At 42.2% G+C, this 24,255-nt stretch overlaps 1 protein-coding gene across 1 annotated transcript in view; it reads right to left on the bottom strand.

Moving 5' to 3' along the window:
• The window catches only part of LOC138755243 (collagen alpha-1(XXI) chain-like), a 198,914-nt gene that overhangs the window by 32,309 nt on the left and 142,350 nt on the right, over positions 1–24,255 (bottom strand). The window contains exons 17-18 of the mRNA XM_069920865.1: positions 11,068–11,112; positions 5,479–5,532 (exon numbers count right to left, since the gene is read on the bottom strand). Coding sequence (XP_069776966.1) covers positions 5,479–5,532; positions 11,068–11,112 — 99 coding nt within the window. The remainder of the gene's footprint in view (positions 1–5,478; positions 5,533–11,067; positions 11,113–24,255) is intronic.

The following is a 24,255-nucleotide window of genomic DNA, read 5'->3' on the forward strand; positions in this document are numbered from 1 at the left end:
TACCTTAAAAATTACTAGGCTTTCCCATAGCCCTTTATTTTTCTAAGATCTATGTACCTATCCAAAAGACCCAATCGTATCCGCCTCCACCACCATTGCCGGCAGCCCACTCCACGCAGCCGCCATCCACTGCGTAAAAAACTTACCCCTGACATCTCCTCTGTACCTACTCCCCAGCACCTTAAGCCCGTGTCCTCTTGTGGCAGTCATCTCAGCCCTGGGAAATAGCCTCTGACTATCCACACAATCAATGCATCTTATCGTACACACATCTATCAGGTCACCTCTCATCCTCCATCACTCCAAGGAGAAAAGGCCGAGTTCACTTACCTGTTTTCATAAGCCATGCTCCCTAATCCAGGTAACATCCTTGTAAATCTCCTCTGCACCCTTTCTATAGCTTCCATATCCTTGCAGTAGTGAGGTGAAAAAAACTGAGCACAGTACTCCAGTATGTGACCAGGGTCCTGTATAGCTGCAACATTACCTCTCGGCTACTAAATTCAATTCCATGGTTAATGAGGCCCAAAACCCTGTATGCCTTCTTAACCACAGGATAAACCTGCACAGCTACTTTGAGCATCCTATGGACTCGGACCCCTAAGATCCTTCTGATCCTCCACACTTACCATTAATACTATATTCTTCCATCATATTTGACCAACCATAATGAACCACTTCACACTTATATGGATTGAACTCCATCAGCCACATCTCAGCCCAGTTTTGCACATCTCATCCAGACACAGCGACTTATCCAACTTGATGGTTTCCAAAAGCTCCAGCACATGTTCTACCTTTTCTGTCTGCTGCAAGTCATCACTACTATCACCAAGATCCTTTTCTATCGTGAATACTGAAGTAAAGTATTCATTAAGTATCTCTGCTTTTTCCTCCAGTTCCATGCACACTTTCCCACTGTCGCACTTGATAGGTCCTATTCTTTCATGTCTTACCTTCTTGCTCTTCATATACTTGTAGAATGTCTTGGGGTTTTCCTTAATCCTGCCCACCAAGGCCTTCTCATGTCCCCTTCTGGCTCTCCTCATTTCCTTTTTAAGCTCCTTCTTGTTACCCTTATCATCTACTTGATCTCTAACATTATTAACTCTGAACCTTTTGTAAGCTTTTTGTTTTTTCTTGACTAGATTTTTCACAGCCTTTGTGCACCACAGTTCCTGTACCCTACCATGACTTCCCTGCCTCATTGGAATGTACCTATGCAGAACTCCACACAAATATCCCCTGAACATTCCCCACATTTCTTCCGTACTTTTCCCTGAGAACATCTTCCCAATTTAAGCTTCCAATTTCCTATCTGATAGCCTCATAATTCCCCTTACTCCAATCAAATGCTTTTCTAACTTGTCTGTTCCTATCTCTCTCCAATGCCACTGTAAAGGAGATTGAATTATGATCACCATCTCCAAAATGTTCTCCCACTGAGAGATCTGTCTCCTGACCAAGTTCATTTCCCAATACCAAATCAAGTTCAGTCTCTCTTCTTCTAGGTTTATCTACATATTGTGTCAAGAAACCTTCCTGAGCACACCTTACAAATTCCACCTGATCTAAACCCCTTGCTCTCGGGAGATGCCAATTGATATTTGGGAAATTAAAATCTTCTATCATGACTATTATTACACCATTCCTGAATCGGTTTCCCTATCTGTTCCTCGATATCCCTGTTCCTATTGGGTGACCTATAAAAACACCCAGTATTGACCCCTTCCTATTCCTCCATCCACAGAGACTCTGTAGACAATCCCTCCATGATGTCCACTTTTTCTGTAGCCATGACACTATCTCTGATCAACAGTGCTATGCCCCCACCTCTTTTACCTCCCTCCCTGTCCTTTCTGAAACATCTAAAACCTGGCACTTGAATCTTGTCTCTGAGCCATCCAAGTCTCCGTAATGGCCATCACATCATAGCTCCAAGTACCGATCCACGCTCTAAGGTCATCCACATCTCATCCACAATACTCCTTGTGTTAACATACACATCTCAAACTGTCCAACTGAGAGCGTCCCTTCTCTCTCACCTGCCTATCCTCCCGCACACACTGTCTCCAAGCTTTCTCTATTTGTGAGCCAACCACCTCTTCCCCAGCCTCCAGTTCAGTTCCCATCCCCCATCAATTCTAGTTTAAACTCTCCCCAGTAGCCTAAGCAAACAACCCCACCAGGATATTGATCCTTCCCCATCCCCGGATTCAAGTGCAACCCGTCCTTTTTGTACAGGTCCCACCTGCCCCCAAAGAGGTCCAAATGGTTCAGAAATATGAAACCCTGGCCCCTGCTACATGTTTATCCATCACCTCATTCTATTCCTATACTCACTGTCTCTTGGCACAGACAGTAATCCTGAGATTACAACATATGCGGTCCTGCTTCTGAACTTCTTTCCTTAACACCCTGTAGTCTTTTTTCAGGAGCTCTTCTCTTTTCCTGCCTATGTCACTGGTACCAATATGTACCACGACCTCTGGATGTTCTCCCTCCCACTGCAGGATCTCTTGGACACTGTCTGAAACATCCTTGACACTGGCACCTGGGAGGCAAACCACCATCCGAGTTTCTTTCCTGCATCCACAGAATTGTCTCTGGCCCCAAACTATAGAGTCCCCTATCACTACTGCCCTCCTCTTCTTTTCCCTTTCACTGCCACTTCTTGTCAAGGGGTACAACCACAGGGGTACTCTCTGGTACCGGACTCTTCCCCTTCCTGCTCTTGACTGTGAACCACTTATCTGTCTCCCTGACCCTGGAGTGACCACCTGCCTTTCTATCACCTCCTTGTTCTCCCTAACCAGACGAAGGTCATCGAGCTGCAACTCCAGTTGCTTAATGCCAACCTTAGGAGCTGCAGCTCAACACACCAGGTGCTGAAGTGGCTGTCCAGGACCTTCCACATCTGACATCAAGCACAGAACACCAGCCTCATACTCATACTTTATGTTCACAGTTAACACAGGTAAACCTACCTGGCCTCCATTACTGCTTAAGCCAAAACACTCTGCTACCCTCTCACTCTGCTGTCCACTTTGAACGTACCACCGACCTGGACAAGGCTGCAGGGTTACTCCACCACTGACCCGGGGAAGGCCACGGATTTACCACACCACTGACCCAAGGAAGGCTGCAGGGTTACTGCACCACTGACACTGGGCGCTTTCAAGCTGCCTTGCAAAATGGGGTTAAGTGGGCAATTTGCCCATTTAGCGCCCCACTCACAAGGCAACTTGAAAGGATCTGACCCAGTCAGCGAGCTCCAAAATCAACCGGGTCCCTGCCCTACCTCAGAGGTAGTCAGGGAACCCAGTTAAACTTATCTAGGTCGCGTCCACTGGCAACTTGAAAACAAAAATGGCCAACCCAGTTACTTCTGCGATGTCAGCACTTGCAAGCCAGTGTCACAGGGAAACCCCTGCTGAAGGGTGTACTGTGATCAGAGGGGGGGAGAGGGGTCACTGCTATGGGGGGGAGCACGAATGACGGTGGGGGGGAGGTAACTGACAGCTGGTGGGGGGGGGGATGGGGGAGACTGACCACCAATAGTTTGCGTGATGCATCACCTACCACGTCATCAAGGGGGCAGGATCCCTATTATTGGGTCGATTCCCCCCACCACCAACCCCCCCAGCTTGATAGGTGCTTGAAGCACCTGGGTTCCTGGAGGGCTACCCAGATGCTGCAGCATAAAAATGCCTACTCTGTGTCCCTTCCTAAACCGCGCCTTTACCTGACTCCCATGTATCACACTTGGACCCATACTGCCACCTGCTGGTCCAATGGACTAGAAGGTTACCTCAGCACTTGGAGTACGGAGGCATATGTTCGATACTTGAGATTTTCTGGCTTGCCTCAGTAGTACAGGCAAAGGGAACAGTAAAGGTAAAGTAAGTTTCTGTCTGTCATTCATGCCTCAACACATTTTTCAGGCTTCAGGAAGAGCTGAATGATTGATTGCATTGGGTCCAGACTCTGATAGCAGGTAGTGCAGGGCTTTGACAGGAATTTGAATCTAAGGGGCAAATACATACATAGGAAAAGAATTAGGTCATTCAGTTCATCGTTTGCTTTACCATTCGAATCATGGCTGATGTATTTTTCCTCTTAACTCCATTCTCCTGTCTTCTCCTGTAACCTTTGACATCCTTACTACCTTACTAATAAAGAACCCATCATCTTCCTCTTTAAATAAACCAATGACTTGGCCTCAACAGCCATCTGAAGCAACGAATTCCACTGATCCACCACATTCTGGCCAAAGACATTTCTCCACATCCCTGTTCTAAAGAAACAACAAATTTAACGAATACTTGGCAGTTCAGCTTGTATCATCAATGCCACCTTTATTGGATGCAACATTCTTTCTGAGTTGGAGTAGTGGGTCAGCTACATTTCCCCTGTGGCTTGGAGATCATCATGGAAGTGGCCTCCTCTTTCGAGCTGCAAGACTTTGCAGTATGTGGAAGTTCAGGGCCAGGGATAGAATATTTTCTAGGATGAAACTAACACTGAAGTTGAAAGCTAAGCAAACAACATCATTTCACCCACGTTTGATGGTAAAGTGGCACTGAATTTGTGTGAGCTTGTAAGTACACCATCAATTCAATCAATCTATCGATATTCATCCATGTGGCTTCATGTCTAAAGCTAGCACACCATCTTTCCTTCCATTGACCTATTCAGCCTACATTGACTCCATCACCACCTGCTGGATATGGTGCTCATGGTAATTGTGTCAAAAAAAGAAATGAACATTGCATTTAATGACATCAGCTAGGTCACTGAGAGGGAGGGAACAAAAGCCTGGGGCCAGTTTCCTGTTTATTCAGTTAATAGACCATATGATAGGAGCATGGAGCTGAATTTCCATAATTTGAGATTTAAGGTTGAGATGTGGTCAAAAGAATTCCCATTCATTGGCTTATGCAAGGATCTAGCTTACAGTCAATGAATGATTTTTCAAGGCCATCTAGAAACTGGTAAAGCAAAACAACAGCAAAGACCCCTGAAAACAAAGGAATTACATTCATTAGAAGAAAAGGTCGTCAACATGGAGTACTTGAGACAAACACACAATGAAGTCAGTTCAAGCAGTTCACTACCTCAACTTCAATTGGGAAAGAGGATTAAATACTGGCAAGGAACACTAACTTTCCAAGAAATTAATAAAGAAAGAAATCTAACATTGCTATTTTATCCTCCATTCTGTGCCAGAACTGCATTCTTTGAAGATCGAAGCAGATGGCTTATTCTCCAAATCAGATCATTTGCATCCTCGCAACAGAGCAGCTTGGATGCACTGGTTTCCACCAGAGGAAATGGATCTCATCTGGCGGATGTAATGAGAGGAATACAGTAGGGATTTGGATGGAATGAAACTGGAGCTGTGAGTGTGTGTTGCAGGAAGAGAAATCAGAGACTGGGACTTTCCTCTTAAATGGATCAAAAAGAACTGTGACTCACCGGTATCCCAGGCTGCCCTTCTGCTCCCCTTTGACCAATCTGTCCTTTCGGCCCCTAAAAAGAAATCCAAACATTTAACAAGTGATAGTTTTATTTCCCCATCCCTTCTGAAAGATATAATAAAACATTACCAGTACTTTTGAATTTTCAAACAAACACCAACATGGTTTCAAATCACCATATCACAGATAAACGCCCTTTGACTTAACTTGGCCACATTGACCAAGTTACTTAACTGGCAGAGTATCACCTGCCTGTGTTTGGCTAATATCTATTCTATTCATGCACCTGTTTAAATGCCTTTTAAAAGCTGTTATTGTACCTGCCTTTACTGCTTCTTCTGTCAGCTTGTTCCGCATACCCACACCTTGTTTGTGTAAAATTTGCACATCAATTCTATTTTAAACCTTTTCCTTCTTTCCTTAACCTATGTCCTTTATTCTAGACTCCCATATCCTGGAAAAAAGTCTGTCACCCTTCACCTTATCTACCTTATATCTACCTCTATAAGATACCCATCAGGATCCGATGCTCCTGGCATAAAAATCCCAGCCTCTCTTCATGACCCAAGTCCCATTAATACCCTTGTGAACCTTTTCTGCATAGGTGATGGTAAAAACCTTGTTGATGACTTATTTGCCTAGTCATTGAGAATTTCATGAACATTGGCCTAAATCTGTGAAATGTAATATAACTAGGGTGTGTATTTTTCAGGTTTTTTGTTATATTCATTTTTTTTTCATTAATGTTCATCACAATTGTTAAAAATATATTTCACTGAAAAAATGCAATGATATTTGGTGACTGTAAAGCACAAATGAATTGTAGTAAGAAACAATAACAGGTGCACACCAACTTGTATTAGCTTGTTAGAAGTTATAAATTCTACAGTTAATATTTATTTCTCACTTAGAATTTCTTGGCTGAAGACAATAATAATCTTCTTTAAAATGGACTTTTGTGAGTGTTATTCACTTTCCAACACTTAAAATTTAAAAAAAAATCAGTTAACTTAATATGGCCTCTCCCCTTTGAGGTGCTTTTTAGATAATCAAACTCATCGTCTCAGAAATAGATGTTACTCAAGATCACCACATCAGGAAGTCACTTCCTTATTGACGTTAACAGAGCAACACCTTGGGTGATTCAAAGTAATCTTGGCGAACAAGCTATTATCTTTGAGACAAGATGCTTGGTATTATGAAATTGCCTTCAAAACTGATTTATTAATTAATGCTCCAGGTAGTTTTGTGTGAGGCAAATGCTGAAGATCCAATTGGCAGGTAATTCACTTTCATCAGTACTTCATGGGATGAGGGTGAAGGTATCCCAGGGTCAAGAGGAGAAATCCATCAATGAGGTACCACATCTTACATGCATTTAGACAACACAGCTTCAGTCTGAGAGAAAAATTGGGCAATGTAGATATAGTGATAGTGTACTGCTGGATATTACCGCGACACAAATACACTCTGATCCCGTAATGGATTAAGATTCAGTGCTGTTCTACCTATATGTGTATAAATGAGGCATGGATTGATAAAATACACAAATTAAAATAAAAGGAAATGATTAGGAACAAACTCAGGTTAAATCTCTGATTTCCATTTCCCTCAGGTGTCTGTAATCTCATAGAACATTAAAGGACAGCAACAGGCACAACAGTCACTGACCTCTATGTTGCCAAAGCCAGATGACAGCTCTCCGACTCTTCCTCCAATTTATCCCTTGAACAGAACCCCACTAAAAACATCAAGCCACTGTCTCAAGCACTATCTCTGACCTCATCACTTCCAGAGATCTCCAATCTTATTGTTTCCCAACCTTGCACTGCCCAGTTCTACCTCCTGCCCAAGATCCACAAACCCAATTGTCCCACATGCTCCTGTCCATCTGAACTGGTATCTGCTTACCTTGACTCCGCTTTGTTTCCCCCCCACCCCACCCAACCCCAGTCCAGTCCCTCCCTATATACCTCACGTGGCCTCCATCACTTTAACAATGTCCATTTCCATGAACTTAACGGCCTTAGACCTCCATTCTCCATCCAAAGGCCTCAAAGCATCATGTCTTTCTCAACAACAGACTCAACCAGTCCCCTATCACCACCACTCTCTTCTGCCTGGCAGAATTTGTTCTCATGTTAAATAACTTCTCCTTTGACTCATCTGACTTCCTCCAAGTCAAAGGGTAGCCTTGAGTACCCACATGGGCCCCAACTATGCCTTTGTTTTTGTTGGCTATGTGGAGCACTCCATGCTACAAGCCCACACAGGCAAAGCTCCTCATCTCTTACTCCATTACATTATCTAAATTGGTGCTGCCTAATGCACCCATGATGAACTCAACAATTTTATCCACTTTGCTGCCATCTTCCACCCTGACCTCAAATTCACTTGGTTCATCTCTAGCAACACTTTCTCTTTTCTCAATCTCTCTGACTCCATCTTGGGGGACAAACACTCAACAACATTTTCTACAAACCCACCAAAATCCTTCAATTACCTTGACTACACCTCTTCACACCCTGTCCCCGTGAGAATTATTTTCTCATCTGCTCCCACACCAAGATGTTTTCCTTCTTCAAAAAATGTGGCTTTCCCTCTACTACCATCAACTTGACATCCACCCACATATCCTCCATTTCTGGCACATTTACCCTGGCCCCTCCACCTCCAGAAGCAAAAAGGATAGGATTCCCTTTGTCCTCACCTATCACTCCACCAGCCACCAAATCTAACATCTGCAGTTTCCACCATTTGCACCTGATCCCACCACCAGACTCACCTTCCCCTTTCCTCCCCTCTGTGCCTCCTTGCCCCACTGATACCTATAACCACAGGAAACTACACACATTTACACCTCCTCCCTCAGCACCACTTGGGGCCTCAAACAGTCCTTCCAAGGGAAGCAACATTTCACTTTTGAATTTGCAGGGGTCATCTACTGCATCCAGTGCACCCATTGTGGCCTCCTCTACATCGGAGAGCCTGGATATGGAGATCGCTTTGTTGAGCATCTTTGCTCTGTATGCTGTAATAGCGGGCATCTCCCAATGGCAGCTCATTTCAATTTCCCACTCCATTCCCACATCGACATGTGTGTCCATGGTATCATGCACTTGCAGATTGGGACCACCCGTAAATTGGGGCAACACCACCTCTTATTCATTCTGGGCACCCTTCAACCAGATGGTATTAATATCAACTTCTCCAGTTTCCATGATCCCCACCCCTTCTGCCTCTCTCATTCCCTATTGTCTCTTTTCCTCCAGCTCCCATTTCCTTCTGTCTCCTTCCAACTCTACATTCACAGAGCTACCCCCTCCCCTGATAAATTTGCAGCTTTTCTCTCCCACCCTCATATCTATATCCACATATGGCCATTTGGCTGTTCACCTGTGCTTCTTCCCCTGTCCCTTCTTCCCTGGTCCTCCTGCCTTTTTATTCTGGTGCCTGCCTGCTTTTGGTTCATACCTTGACAAAGGGCTTAGGTCCAAAATGTTGGTTACATATCTTGGCTTCCTATGGATGCTGTGGGATCTGTTGAGTTTCTACAGCACTTACATGTATTAACTGTAATCATAACATATGTAGACTTTCTTGTTTCACTCTGCAGCCCATCTAGTCCAAACAATTTTTCTGTCTAGATTCATCGACTTGCACTCAGACCATAATCCGCCATACCCCTCCCTGCCATTTACCTTTCCAAATTTCTCTTAAATTTTGAAACTGAACCTGCATCCACCATTGCTGCTGGCAGCTCGTTCCACACACGATGAGGGAAGATGTTCACCTAATGTTCCCCTTAAGCATTTCCTTAACCCATGTCCTCTTGTTCTTGTCTCATCCAACCTCAGTGCAACTAGCACCTCTCTCCACAAAGTGTGTCTTTTAGTAGTGGGAGAGTCCAGGACCTGTAGGGTGTCAAAGGTTACAGGTAGAAGGCAGGAGAATAGGGTTGAGGGGAAAATACATCAGCCATGATTCAAATGGTGGAATAGATCTGATGAACTAAATGGCCTAATTCTACTCCTGCATCTTATGGTTTTCATGAGTGGGTTAACATAGAACATAATTCATTTTTCATATGCATCCTCTATAATGGAGGTTAATTTACAACATGGCACTCTCATCACAACCTCTTTATTGAAACCAAGACTCGCTACAGACAGAATTTCCTCGATAGTCTGCGGCAGTGTAACATTACTGAGAATAGAGTCAGGTGACAGTGTGGAATGATCCCTTCTGGATGCAAAGAGCAGAACACGTTATGTGTGACCTTTAACTGTCGTTGACCAAAAAGGTACATTTCCTGGAGTCAAGAAAGTTACCTGTCTATCAAGAATCTGTACATGCACCAAGCCTTGCTTACATATTTTATACCTTTTTCTTGCTATATTTAGAATGCCATTGACCAATTGGCTTTTTTTCCCCAAATGTAATCGAAAGGGGCCCAGGAATATAAAGGTAACATAGCACATTCATAAAGGTATGAGAATGTTTCCCTCTGAGAGGCAAGAGTGTGTGTTGCTGAGATGTTTATTTTAGAGAACATTTTAAAATTAAATTAAACTTAAGCAAGATTCCCTTTGAAGAGCAAATTTCTTCCTCACCTGCACCTACAATCAGTGCATATGTGAGTCAACCTTTGCTTTTGGCCATCCATGATGTTCTTGTGCTAACTGTTCTCATCTCCATAAGGTCAACACTGTCTTTTTTTTTCACACCATAAATCACATTAGCCATGATATACACTTTTTCTTTTTCACACATATACAGTGACTTTTTCTTAATGAACTTATTAACAGTACTCCACCTTACTCATATTCAGTGGTTACAGGAAGTGATGTCCTTCCTAAATTTGGAAAAAAAAAATCAGATATAATGTGAAAGATGTAAAGGTAAATTTTTACAAGACATGGGACCCATTCATGGAGTATTATCATAGTTTAAGGAGTTAGGGTGTTTGAATGCTCCGAAGCAGTGTTGTCTGGTTTCCAAATGTCATCTTTCATTTCCAATATACGTTAGATATGCAAATTAATCTTGTTTAGAGGGAGGGGTTTGATTAATGGGGGTGGGGGGTCCTTTTTCCCTTTTTTTTTCCAATTTGAAATGGGTTTGATTGAGAAGGGTACACACAATTTAAACTATGTATGATTAATGTATTATTTGACAAGTCCAAATTATCTGTCTCTTCTTATATTTCAGCCCATGTATTGGATCAATGTGTGTGTTTTTTTTAATGAAACTCAATAAAGATATTTTAAAAAGAAAATGATCTTGTTGACTGCTTCGCTGTCTCTATGGATTCCTACATTCTAACCGTTTTTCCCTTTCTTTAAGACTGTTAATAACCTATTTAGCCATTGGCCCACTTACCAAGTACTCTGAGCCAAAAGCAGCAGAATAAAATGCTAATAAAGTGACCTCTCACAATGGAACAGAGAATATATTGGACAACAAACTCATACAACATCCAAAGAGTGTTGGTCCTGGCACAAATTTGATTCATGATTTTTAAAGACTTAAACATTACACACACTGCAAAATCCAGTCATGGATCAGATGTGAGCATGGTAATTACCTTAGGTCCATATGGTCCTGGGGCCCCAGGAAGACCTCTGAATCCCTGAAAGGAGAACAATTTCAATGACAAGCTTCATTGAGATCAGTCAGATGCTTCTCAGAAATCCCTTTTATACATCTCCTAATATGCCAGATAACAAAGAATGACAAATTGGCAGCTTCACCTAGGCTTTAAAGTTCAAAGGCACTGCTCCTGCTTTTGTCTGGACCACCTTATTCCACTCACTCACTTCTGCGCTCAATACATTACTAACATCAACCAATGAAGTGTACAATGCAACTGTTGTGCAATAATTAAATGTTTACAGAGAGTTTTGAGTTGGAATCCAAATTTGATTTTGACCATCGTAGAATCAGTGAACAAAATATTTTTGGCAACTCGCTGATGCAATCTCGTAGTTTACTGAAATGAATTTCTATCCCAAGGTCATCAGTGTTCCAGGAGTAGTGCTACAAACTCCAGGCTGGTCTTAGTGCCTGTGGATTCCATCCAGCCACGAGTCTGTACTGTAGGCTTGTGCAAACTTCTGTGCTTGCTATCCTAATCAAGTCCCTGCTTGTGCCTTTGTGTTATCTTTTTAATGGTGGATTTGTGTTTCCAGCACTTTAGCTGCATGTACTGGGTAAAAACTATGGATGAGAAAGGATTTATTTACCATCACCTTTCCCCACACCCAGCCACGACCACTTAGCCTTACAATCCACAGGGACAGAGAGCCAAACTCCTATCTGTTGAGCTTGATGTTTGTAAATTACTGACAAATCATTCTTTTCAGTTGCATTTCTTTTCACAGAAAGCTACAGAAAGGGGGAGAACAATTGAGCAAAGAATGATTTTAAAGAAACTGTTCATACTAAAAAATAAAAATGTCAATAACATTTTGATTCCATACTTGTGAATTTTATTTGTCAATGTCAGGATGTTACCTTGCCATTTAAAAAAAATTGGTGACATTGAAATGGGCATGCCCAAATATTTTCTGCTAAATTTAATTGGAATCTGCAACATAAATACCTGTGTATCAGAGCATTCTATACATATTTTTTTCGACATTCCGCAAGATATCAGGCCCTTTCATGCTGCTCAATTACACCCAATTGACCTACAATTTTTGAAGGGTGGGAGGAAACCCATGGGGAGAACACGGGATTCAAACCCTTGTCCCAACCGCTGGCGCTGCAACAGCGCTGCACTAATCACTACATTTACTGAGACATTCTTTGAATTGATCCTTGAGGAGAACCTATTGTAGCGCAGGGAAGTCCTGCAGTCCCACGTTCACCTACATTTTTCCATTTGTCTGATGTCCTCATCACTATTTTTGCATTATTGGAAATATTGCACCGCACTATTTGTGCATTTTTATCTATTTTAGAGCATAGTGACACAACTAGTTGATCTGTTGTCTCATAGCTCCAGCCATCTTTGTTCAGCTTTGACCTCCTGTGTGGAGTTGCCCATTCTCCTGTGATGACAAACGACCTCTGGGTGCTTTGATTTCTTCCTCCTTCATGTGGGCTGGTAGAATAATGATCACTGTAAACTGCTTCTTGCACATGTATAAGTGGAAGAAACTGCTGGTGAGGTGGTGGAAATTAATGATAACATAAGGAGTACAACATTTGATCTAATGAAGTGTAAATGGATGCTTGATAATCAGCACGGGCTCAACAGCCCAAAGAGTCTGATTCCATTCTATAACTCAATGACTCTATATCGTACAAATGCTCTGCAGGGAGCTATTACTGAATCATATCATTGCACTTACATTCTGCTGGCACCCTGGTGAAGATAATAAGGCTGGAACCTCACAAATGGGGGGAATCCTTTTCCCAGAGATGAACTAAAATCTACCTCACTATGTTCGATTTTACATGAAAAATGGATAAACACCCAGGTCAGGCAGCATCAATGGAGAGAGAAATAAAGTCAATGTTTCAGGCCTTGGAGCTCTCTTCAGTACTGGAAAAGTAGAAAATCAAGCACGTTTAAGGCTGCAGTGAAAGGAGAGAGGTGGAGACCAACGCATGGTGGTTATGCTAGCTGGAGATGCTTGTTAATCACGGCAGAGCAGTGCAAAGAGTGGCTAAGTGAAGAAGAAATAATGATAAATAAAGAAGTAGAGAGAGAGAGAGAGAGGGCGAGTGAAATGAATAAAAAAATCAACTTGAGAAAACTTGAAGGGAAAAAGATGCAGATGCTGGAAATCCAAAATCAAAACAGCAAGTGCTGGCAATACTCAGCAGATCAGGCAGCACCTATTAAAAAAAGCAGCAGAATTAATGAGTCAGATATATGCCTTGCATAAGAAGCATTTCTATTTTATGTCACTTCCCTGGATGTGCTGACACAGGCCAGCGTAGCTAGGACTGATGAGCCTGGACAGGGCTGAGATGTGGGGCACTTTGTACAGCGTAGGAAGGGAAACTGGCACTGGAATGCATACAGCTTTGGAGGGGACGGCGAGGCCCAACAGGCACTCTAGAACTAGAGCGTCAAGCTGGAAGGACAGCATATCCCATGTGCCTCAGCTGAATCTGAATTTAAAAAGCCAGCTAAATATGTGTACCACTGTCGAATCACTTTCAGAAGATGTGCCCAGTGATGCAGTTCAGCAGCTGTTATTCCAGGAAATATCTCGCTATGTGGTCCCTCAGTTTAAAGAGGAAACTTGAGCTTTTAGGACAACAGTGTAAGTCTTATGTCCCAGAAATCTCTCAAGAGAGAGCTTAAACAAGAAACTGCAGATACTGGGGTTGACTACAGTACACAAATATGCTGGAGAAACTCAGCAGGTCATGCAGCATCCATAGCGTAACCACCCTTTCAGGCCTGGGCACTTTATCAGAGAGTTTCACTCAACTGTCACATTCATGTATGCTAGTTCAAGGGGGAAATACCTCTACACAACTCTTCATTCTCAATGATTCTTCTCAAGATCTCTTAACATCTCCAGTCCAGAGATTATTAATGCCTTTATCACTCCCTTTAATCAGCATTCAGCTCAGGAATGTACTGCTGTAGACCCTAGCATATTCATTCTGCACATTACAACCTGCGGTTTTACATTGGAGTCCAAAGCCAAAAAATCAGAAACACGGTGTTGTTGGATCAAACAATACAAGCCATTGTATGGAAGACACGAGTCAGCTCCTTAGAATTCTACCATGAAACTTATATGACCTTAGAAATCTTCAGAACAATTCTTATGGGCAAAGCAGTTTGAATTAATCCTTCATTGACAAGCTGAAACACAGACTGATACTTGCATCAACATTGTTACATCCATGGAGGAGTTAGTGGCTAAGTGTTTTTCCAGCCCAAGTGTCATTCCATGCAAACCTAGTGGGATCTAAAGTGTATTCTTGTTCATGCAAAGTCAGTGCCCTGCCTTGTGAATAACAAAGACATAAAATACAGGATATTTTACTGCTCTGCTCTGTGCACAGGATTCTCTGCATATCTCTACCTGTGTACTGCGCAGCTCCCAAACAGATCCTGACCTGGTATTTGAAGCCTAGTTCAGGTATATCTTCTGTGGTGGTACCCCACTGGCCTACTGCAGGGGGAAACCTCTGTACCTGCAGATACTGGGGACAGGACAACACCTGGCCAGCTGTCAATCAATTGGCCTGAATGGATCAAGCCCCACCCAGTCGGGTTCAATCACCCTCCGGGATATAAGCCTGCGCTGGCCTCCCAAGGGCTCACTCAGAATTGCTGCAGCCACAGCCAGCCTGGCTCTGTGGAAGTCTTTGTGGATTAAAGCCTCTTGTGCAGTCTTTATCTTTGTGTGTGTCTGATTCTGGCTCACTGTGCACCACATCTTCCTTTATTTTATTGGCTTGCCTGCTCTATTTTGGTCCCCACACCAATGCAACAAACCTTCATTCACATCACAAGCTGGGATGACGACAACCATCATTTGACCCCTATTCCTCCAATACCACCTCCCTTCCGGGCCCTGAACTGATCTTGGGGCTTCTCTCCTTTGCCACTTTCTAACTTTAGTCATGGCAGTGAGCACGAAGAATTGGGTTTTTCCGAGCTTAAGACTTGGGTCAGCAGTGTTCAGAACTTGGACTGAGTTTTTCGCACTGCTACCATAAATGCAAGGATCCAGGACCACCGTTTGCTGAGCCTTGGAAGAGGGGAGGATGTTTGCTCTCCAGGACACTGCATGAGTGTTAAACTTTAAGCAGCAAACCCACGTTCTATGATTTAACAGGAGGTTCGCAAAACACAAGAAACTGGAGTCATGTATATTTTTTAGAGTTCCACAGAAAGGTTAATCAATGTTTTTCCCATTAAAAATGTGCAGAAGGTTCCTAAAATCATATGAATTTCATGGTAAAACATTTAACAGCTGACTGAAGACTTTTAATTAGTGACTTGCATTGTTTGATCTTGCAATACAGGGCTTTTGACTTTTCAACATTGAACTTCAATATAAAACCCACTGACTTTTTTTAAATAATAAATTTTATTGTACAAAATGTTATGGCAATTTTCCATTTCTCTCCCACCTTTAACATTTTCCTTGAAACAAATGGTGTGTTGTTTTATAGTAGGTCCCCATAACGTCAAAGGTCAACTGGATGAAAATGTTCAGAATTGAATATGAGCCACAAATATAAAGCACTTAGCAATTCTCTCTGTAAAAACATCTCGCGTAGAAGGCCAGAATCTTGTCGGTATTTTCATGTTCTACAGTGAACTGCTGGCAAATGCAACAAAAGCGCTTGAAAATCAGTCTGCGGACGTGTTCATCTCGCTGGCTCAGGAGGTTGGCCTAACTGCATGATTCACATATTCATTCCCATCCATTGAGGATTTATGGTTTTGAAGGAGTAAGACAAGAATAAAAATATATTTTAGTTTATTGTGGGGTTTATTTTAAACCTATTTTTTGAGTTGTTTCTTGACTAATTTCTTAAGAGACAAAACAAAATGTTTAATAGCCGTTACATCTAAATATATGGGACATTCAGAAAGACAGTTGAAAATAGAAATGTGAAGAAGGATCTTCAGTCTTCAATGGAACCTTTGTTTCTCTTTCCACAAATGCTGCCTGACATGCTGAATATTTCCAGCATTTTTTTTTATTTTTGTCTCAGAGATCTGCAGCTTTACAGACTTCCAATGAAGCACTTTGATAGCTTTGCCTGCTGGCAAAACCGGGGCGAGTGGCTCTGTCTATGATGCCAGCAGCTCCTTTGAAAGCCAAGCTAGCCCGCCTGGCCAGCCAACCGGAATCCATTCTAGGACTTGTTGCTGGGTCAGTCTCGTGGGTCCACACCAAATGAAGTGCATGGCCATGGGGAATCTGAGATGGCAATGCAGGAACTCACCATAATCAAGTCCTTTAGAACTAGCCAAGAGTCAAAGCCCCTGCCATGCTTTGATCCTTGTAATCCCCATCTATTTCCAGATGCTGGGAGCAAATGAGCTAATCCCATGAAGCAGAGCAGACCTTCGAATAAACCAGGTCTTGAACACTCCATTTTCAAAATCATACTATTTATTTTAAACAGAATTTTTAGTTTTGTGCAAATGTCTCTGTTGCCATAAAATTTAAAATAAATTTTTAAAAACTTAAAATGCTAACAAATAAATAAAAACATCAAAATAAAGTAAGTTAATTTAAACCAGGGGTCCCCAAACATTTAAGTCCATTGGCCCCTTTTTGGAATATTTGATCCCTCATCGACCCCCAGGCATGGAATCCCAGCACGGGATTGGGGGGGGGGCAGCACTGTACAGGGGCAGGGGGTAGCGACGCTGGAGAGTGAGGTTGCAGCATTGGACAGGGAGGTTGCGCTGGACGGGGGTGGTGGCACTTGATGGGGGGGCTGGTGGCACTGAACAGGGTGCTGGGGGTAGAGTGGCAGTGCTGGACAGAAGGGGGCACTAACGTGGTACTGTATGTACTGGAGTAATAGTCGATCCCGTGTTAAAATTAACCCCCCCCTTAATTTTGGCCTCAGCCGCATACCCATCTGTTCTCCCAATGCCCGGACTGCAAAACCTTGCCCCCGATGCCTGCCCATCCAAACTCACGACCTGAGATCCTTGCCCCGATGCCCACCCATATGAACTTCCAAACGTGGACCCTCACCCTGACACCTTCTGAGCTACCAATGCCCCAACCATGAACTCAGCACCAGTTGCGGCTATCATGAGGTCAAAAGTTTGACCCATGTAAAAGACTACCTCTTTTTTCCCCAAAACGTGGTCCAAAATATTCGACGATTACACGTGTATAAAACAGAACACATACCTCTTTTTGTCCTTCTATTCACTCTAAATTAATTCAAAGACCAAAATCAAATACAACATGGGGGCCACTAAATGCCTGCTCTCGTGAATGGTTGGCCAATTCTGCCATTAATGCTATTTTCAATTGACCCCTTCTTCCCCTGGCATTATTGACCCGCTTTTAACCCTCTGGCTTTTATTGACTCCTTGGATTGTTCCATCGGCCACCAGGAGTTGATATCAACCGCTGTGGAGACCCCTAATTTAAACTTACTCCATAAATATGTGTGTGTGTGTGTGTGTGTGTGTGTGTGTGTGTGTGTGTGTGTGTGTGTGTGTGTGTGTGTGTATGTGTGTGTGTGTGTGTGTGTGTGTGTGTGTGTGTGGTTGTATGTGTGAGTGTGTGTGTGAGAGAGAGAGAGAGAGAGAGAGAACTAACAGAGTAGAACAAAGAATTAAATTACAAAGTTCCCTAATTTTTTACAATTCAAGTACAATTTTGAATCTTGATGAGAACTTTAATTTGCTCCTTTAACAAAATGTATATTTAATTATGGAAAAATATGAAATTTCTTGGAGCTATTTCATTGTGTTTCCATTCAGAAATTATACAATTTAAATTATTTCTCATATGGTAATAATAACTTTCATTTGCAAGTAGTTGATCCATTTATAATTACTGGCAGAACATAGTTCAAGGAAACAATATGTAAAATCAAAAGCAGGAGAGAGATATTTCAGGAAAAGAGATAACAGATGTTCTTGCGGTCATAAATTATGTCCTCAGAGAAAATACAGAGCAATAATGTTCTTATAGAAAATGAAGAAAAGGAACAAAAATACAATTTAAGAGACAAATTGAAATTAATGTAAAATTGCTACGACAAAAATGTCTTGTGCCTTCATTCATATTGGAATACAAAGGAGGGCTATATTTTAAGGTAAGTGTTCGTAGTAATGGAAATACAAAAAAAGGAGAATGAAAATGTACAATATCCATTTGGTTGTAACTCTCCAGCTGTTACTGAAATTTGCAAAATGGACCTCAACTAGAAACATGGTGGTCTGTTGCAGATGTGATAATTAAAATGCAGATCTATAAGAGCATATGTGAATCAAAGCATGTGTAATGGTTTAATATCTCCAAAAGATACCTTTGGCAATGAAACTCACCTCAGTAGTTACTGCGAATTGGTTCCCTAACACTATGTACTGACATTTTCCCAATCCTCGCACTTAATTGTTTTTGACAACATTACAAGTCTTTTTCTCTGATCTAATTTATCTTTAACTTCTCTTGACAATGATGACTGAACCAATGATCCTGTTGGGGGTTTTAGGGCATAATTTATTTTCACTATCATGTAATTTAATGTAGTTTTCCAATCAGTTTTCTTTGTTTAGACATTGGTTTCAGATTGAACCAAATTACTTTCAATTTTTATATAAAATTCTATGCATAATTGTTCTTCCACAAAGTTTACTAACTACAAGATTATTCATTGAGATTTTGGCTTTGCACAATATTATGCTCCCTTTTGAAAGTGTCAGAGTCATGTAAACAGGCCCATCGGGTTATCTATATTTTCTTCTCCCAACATTCTCAATGACTCTCCCCTCAGATTCCACCACTTACCTACATACCAAGGCATCGTACAAAGGGAAATTAACCTCTTGGAACATGGGAGGAAACTGGAGGAAGCCCATGTGGTCAGGGGGAGGACAGGAAAATTCCACATATTGGAAATCTGGAATGAAACTGGAATTGACACTTTGCTGCTCCTTTGACTTTTTAAACATACTGACCAGGTAAACCATTTCTTAGACACTTCATAAATTTGTCCTTCAGCTAATTTGAGGTGATGAGTCTGTATAGATTAAAGCCCCTTCCTCCCCCAATAGCTCTGCCTTAAATGCATTGGTTTACACTATGCCCTCCACACCACTATAGATCTGGGGCCTACAAACAATTGCTACCAATGTTTTCTGCTCTTTCCTACCCCTCGTTTTCATCTGACTACTTCTTCCACTTGGATTTTCTGAACCAGGGCTCTGCTGCCTCATCTCCAGTAATCAGAGTTACCCCACATTATTTTGCATTTGACATCTCTCAAAGTAAATTAGAATGAAATATTTTATTTTCAACTTTGGTCTCTTTGCAACCAGGTCTCTGTAAAGGCCATTATATGATGCACATTTATTTATTCTTGTCTGATTGATTCACCCACCTTGCTAAATCACCTTCAATTTTATCTTCCTCGTTTATCTCCCATGTTCTGTCCCATTATTTGTTGTTATTCTTTTCAATAACTTTTCCTGTCTCCTTGGCTTTTCTCTTCATTTTCTCAACTGCTATCAGTTGGAGCTGAACAACTCACTTGTCAATGCAGACCTGATCTCCTAGGTTGAGCTTTAGTTAAGGCTCCCCCTGATTTTACCCTCACCCCAACGCACAGGCCTCACCCTTTGTTGAATAGAATAAAGTGAAATTGTTCCGTTTATTAGCCTTAAGGCATGATTCCCTCATATATTCTGAATTTATCTCCAGGTCTGTGTTGGGAATACACCAGTTGGTGTTTGGTTGGAAGAGGGGAGGAAAAACTTCATTAAAATCAAACAAAACTTTACCTGACAGAAGCCATCTGTTAGCCCTGATTAATTTGAAAAGTCAGAAGGATTTTTAAAAAATCAGTTCTTTAAAAAAAAAGTCTCGAGACAAAATAACACAGAAGGGAGAGTCTTTAAAAAAAAAATTAAACCTCCTGTGAGCGACACTGCAATGAGCTGAGCTCTGCTGCAGGAGGCAGATGTCAGACTTGCGCATGAATACAAACGCAAGCATTGATTGGTAGTTAACAGTGGGACTGGCGGAGCCCAAATTGATAGATGGGACCAAGACTCCACTGCTGATTGACAGATGAATGTGGACCTGCTGCATGCCTTGATTGACAGGTGGACCCAGGACTAACACAAGCCCATAATGACAAGAGGTTACATACACACACAGAGCCAGCTCTTCAGCGCTTGACGTCCTGCTTTGCGGAAACTGCCAAAATGTTTGGCCTGGAAGTCAGCCTGAAGAAAACTGAGGTCCTCCATCAGCCAGCTCCCCACCATGACTACCAGCCCCCCCACATCTCCATCGGGCACACAAAACTCAAAACGGTCAACCAGTTTACCTATCTCGGCTGCACCATTTCATCAGATGCAAGGATCGACAATGAGATAGACAACAGACTCGCCAAGGCAAATAGCGCCTTTGGAAGACTACACAAAAGAGTCTGGAAAAACAACCAACTGAAAAACCTCACAAAGATAAGCGTATACAGAGCCGTTGTCATACCCACACTCCTGTTTGGCTCCGAATCATGGGTCCTCTACCGGCACCACCTACGGCTCCTAGAACGCTTCCACCAGCGTTGTCTCCGCTCCATCCTCAACATCCATTGGAGCGCTCACACCCCTAACGTCGAGGTACTCGAGATGGCAGAGGTCGACAGCATCGAGTCCACGCTGCTGAAGATCCAGCTGCGATGGATGGGTCACGTCTCCAGAATGGAGGACCATCGCCTTCCCAAGATCGTATTATATGGCGAGCTCTCCACTGGCCACCGTGACAGAGGTGCACCAAAGAAAAGGTACAAGGACTGCCTAAAGAAATCTCTTGGTGCCTGCCACATTGACCACCGCCAGTGGGCTGATAACGCCTCAAACCGTGCATCTTGGCGCCTCACAGTTTGGCGGGCAGCAGCCTCCTTTGAAGAAGACCGCAGAGCCCACCTCACTGACAAAAGGCAAAGGAGGAAAAACCCAACACCCAACCCCAACCAACCAATTTTCCCTTGCAACCGCTGCAATCGTGTCTGCCTGTCCCGCATCGGACTGGTCAGCCACAAACGAGCCTGCAGCTGACGTGGACTTTTTACCCCCTCCATAAATCTTCGTCCGCGAAGCCAAGCCAAAGAAGAAAAGACATTGGTGTACCAGTAGTTGTGATGGGCCCCCTTTCCTTCCAAGCCCCTAGGCTTAAACCTACTCAGCCTAATTGTTAATCCACCACTGCCCACACTTCTCCCTCACTCTGTTTTTCAAAACATTTTCAGCCCTAGTGATTTTACCTGCAGGCCACTGATTCAAATGAAGTTCATTCAAACAGAACTTGATCCCTCTTCAACCTTGTCAATCTTGAATTGAAACCTATTTCTCTCAACCATTCTTTGAGAGGTTTTTCAAATACAAAATATATTATTCATAAGCTGTACTTATCCACTCCAGGTGCAAGTTACTCCAATGGATCATAACTCCAGATAGGTTTCATAAATATCAGACCTTCTTCCCTATACCACACATGTTGCCTGAAAATGATTGCCTTAATAATTATGGATAACTATAATTACATATTACACTTTTCATAAACATTTACTGCTAACATTACATTTAACACAGATCAGTAACAGCTGTAAACTACTTGTTTTTGGCAAAGCCTTTGGAGAAAGAAGATATTATATTTTTTGTTGACCTTATCCAGCAATGCCATTGTTTGTATATATCCCCACAGTGGCTTATAAGCCCACTCTTCTAGGTCAAAACCATAGGATATCCCACACAATATTCAAAACTAGGATTGGTCATGCTCAATTCTATTACTTTTCCAAATCTTTTCTCCATATTTAACTATTTAAAGAGGCAAAGATCTTCAAAATGGGAGGATCCTTTAGACAGACTCAACAGGTCAAACAACATCAATGGGGGAGGGGGGGGGGTGTAAAGTATACGGATATTTCAGTCCCTTTGACTGATTATGGAGGGGAGATAGCCAGTATAAGGAGGGGGTGGGAAGGATGAGACGGAGTCAATTGGTGAACCAGGGAGGGGTGGAATTGGGAGGCAGAAACAGATGACTGATAGATGGGGGAGGGGGGTAGAGAGAGAGAGAGAGAGGAGAGAGAGAGAGAGAGAGAGAGAGATAAAATATAAGTGGGCAGGTAGAATACAATGAGCTAGAATGGATGAAGGAGGAGGTACAGTGCCCTTCATAAGGACAGGAACATTTTTTCCTTTATTTGCCCCTGTGCTCCACTGTTTTAAATTTGTAATCAAACAATTCATATACAATTAAAGTGCACATTCCAGATTATATTCAAGGTTATTTGTGTGCATATTGGTTTGACTATGTAGAAATTATAGCACTTTTTAAACACAGTCCCCTCATTTCAGGACACCATAATATTTGGGACATAGCAATAGTGTGTATATTAAAGTAGTCGTGTTTAGTACTTTGCTGCATACCCCTTACTTGCAATGACTGTTATTTTATAGTCATCCCCAGGTGCTGAGCATCTTCTCCGGTGATGCTCTGCCAGGCCTCTACTGCAGCCATCTTCAGCTCCTGCTTGTTTCGGGGGATTGTCCCCTTAAGTTTTCTCCTCAGCATTTGGAAGGCATGTTCAATTGGATTTAGATTGGGTGACTGACTTGGCCATTCAGGAATTTTCCAGCTTTTACCTTTGAAAAACTCCTTTGTTGGTTTAGCTATGTTTGGGATTATTGTCTTGATGTAGGATGAAGCGCTGTCCCATGAGTATGGAGGCATTTGCTCAAACTTGAGCAAATAAGATGTTTCTATACATCTCAGAATTTGTTTTTTACTGTCATCAATATTTATATCATAAATGAAGGTAAGTGTGCCAGTACCTGTGGCAGCCATACATATTCAGGCCATAGTACTCCCACCACATTTCACAGCTTTGGATCTTGGGCATTTCCTTTACGTCTCGACACATTTCTCTTGTCATCACTCTGAATCGGATTAATCTTGGTCTCGTCTGTCCACAAAACCTTTTTCCAGAATTTTGAAAGCAACTATAATCTAGCTATCTTGTTTCTGTGGCTAACTGGTGGTTTGTACTTTGCAGTGTAGCCTCTGTATTTCTGTTCATGGTCTTCTGTGGAGAGTAATTATTGGAACATCCACACCTGCCTCCTGAAGGGTGTTTCTGATCTGTCAGACAAACATTTAGGGATTTCTCTTCATTATGATGAGAATTCTTCTGTCATCAGTTGTCGAGGTTTTCCTTGGCATACCAGCTCCTTTATGACAATTGAGCTCACGCTCTTTCTTTTGCTAATGCTAAGTTTTGGGCAATGTCTCTTGCTGTTTTATTCTTGTTTTTCAGCCTCATAATGAGTTCTTTGATTTTAATTGGCACAACTCTGGTCATAATGTTGAAAAATGGCAACTACAGACTCCAAAGGTGATCAAACGTTTAACCAATGAAGCAAATAAATATACCCGAGTAATCATAAACACATGAGAAGCCAAATGTCCAAAACATTTTGGGGCCCTGAAATGAGGGGACAATATATTAAAAAGTGCTGTTATTTCTAGATAGTCAAACCAAAATGTACACAAATAACCTTGAATAAAATCTGAAATGTGCACATTAATCACATATGAATTGATTGATTACAAATTTAAAACTGTGAAACACAGGGGAAAATAAATGTCATTGTCCCAAACATTATGGTGTGTACTGTAGCTGCTAAAGGGTGTTAAGTGTGTAAACGAAGACTACCAGTGCTGGAATCTTGTGCTCTAGTGCAGCCATTCTCAACCCTCTTTTTTGGGCTATGGCCCCCTTAGGACTCTGCCCAAAGTTTATGGGCCCTTGGCTTCTTCCGTACTTCTCTCCTTCCAACTACATATAAACATTTTTTTTAATTGTTTTTAGTCTGTGGCTCCCCCTTACACTTTAAAATCAATATTTGCCTAAGAAAGACAGTCACCCTTATTACAGAAGGTTATCGTCACCACTCTGTGGATTGCACTTTAAAAGCAGAGTGAAATGTCAGTGAGTTCTAGCTCCAGAGACTTGCACCGCTATTAAGTCAGAAGGATGCTCTGCACTTTATAGTTTGGAAATGAAC

The sequence above is a fragment of the Narcine bancroftii genome, chromosome 2 (genome assembly GCF_036971445.1).
Source record: "Narcine bancroftii isolate sNarBan1 chromosome 2, sNarBan1.hap1, whole genome shotgun sequence".
Lineage (NCBI taxonomy): Eukaryota > Metazoa > Chordata > Chondrichthyes > Torpediniformes > Narcinidae > Narcine > Narcine bancroftii.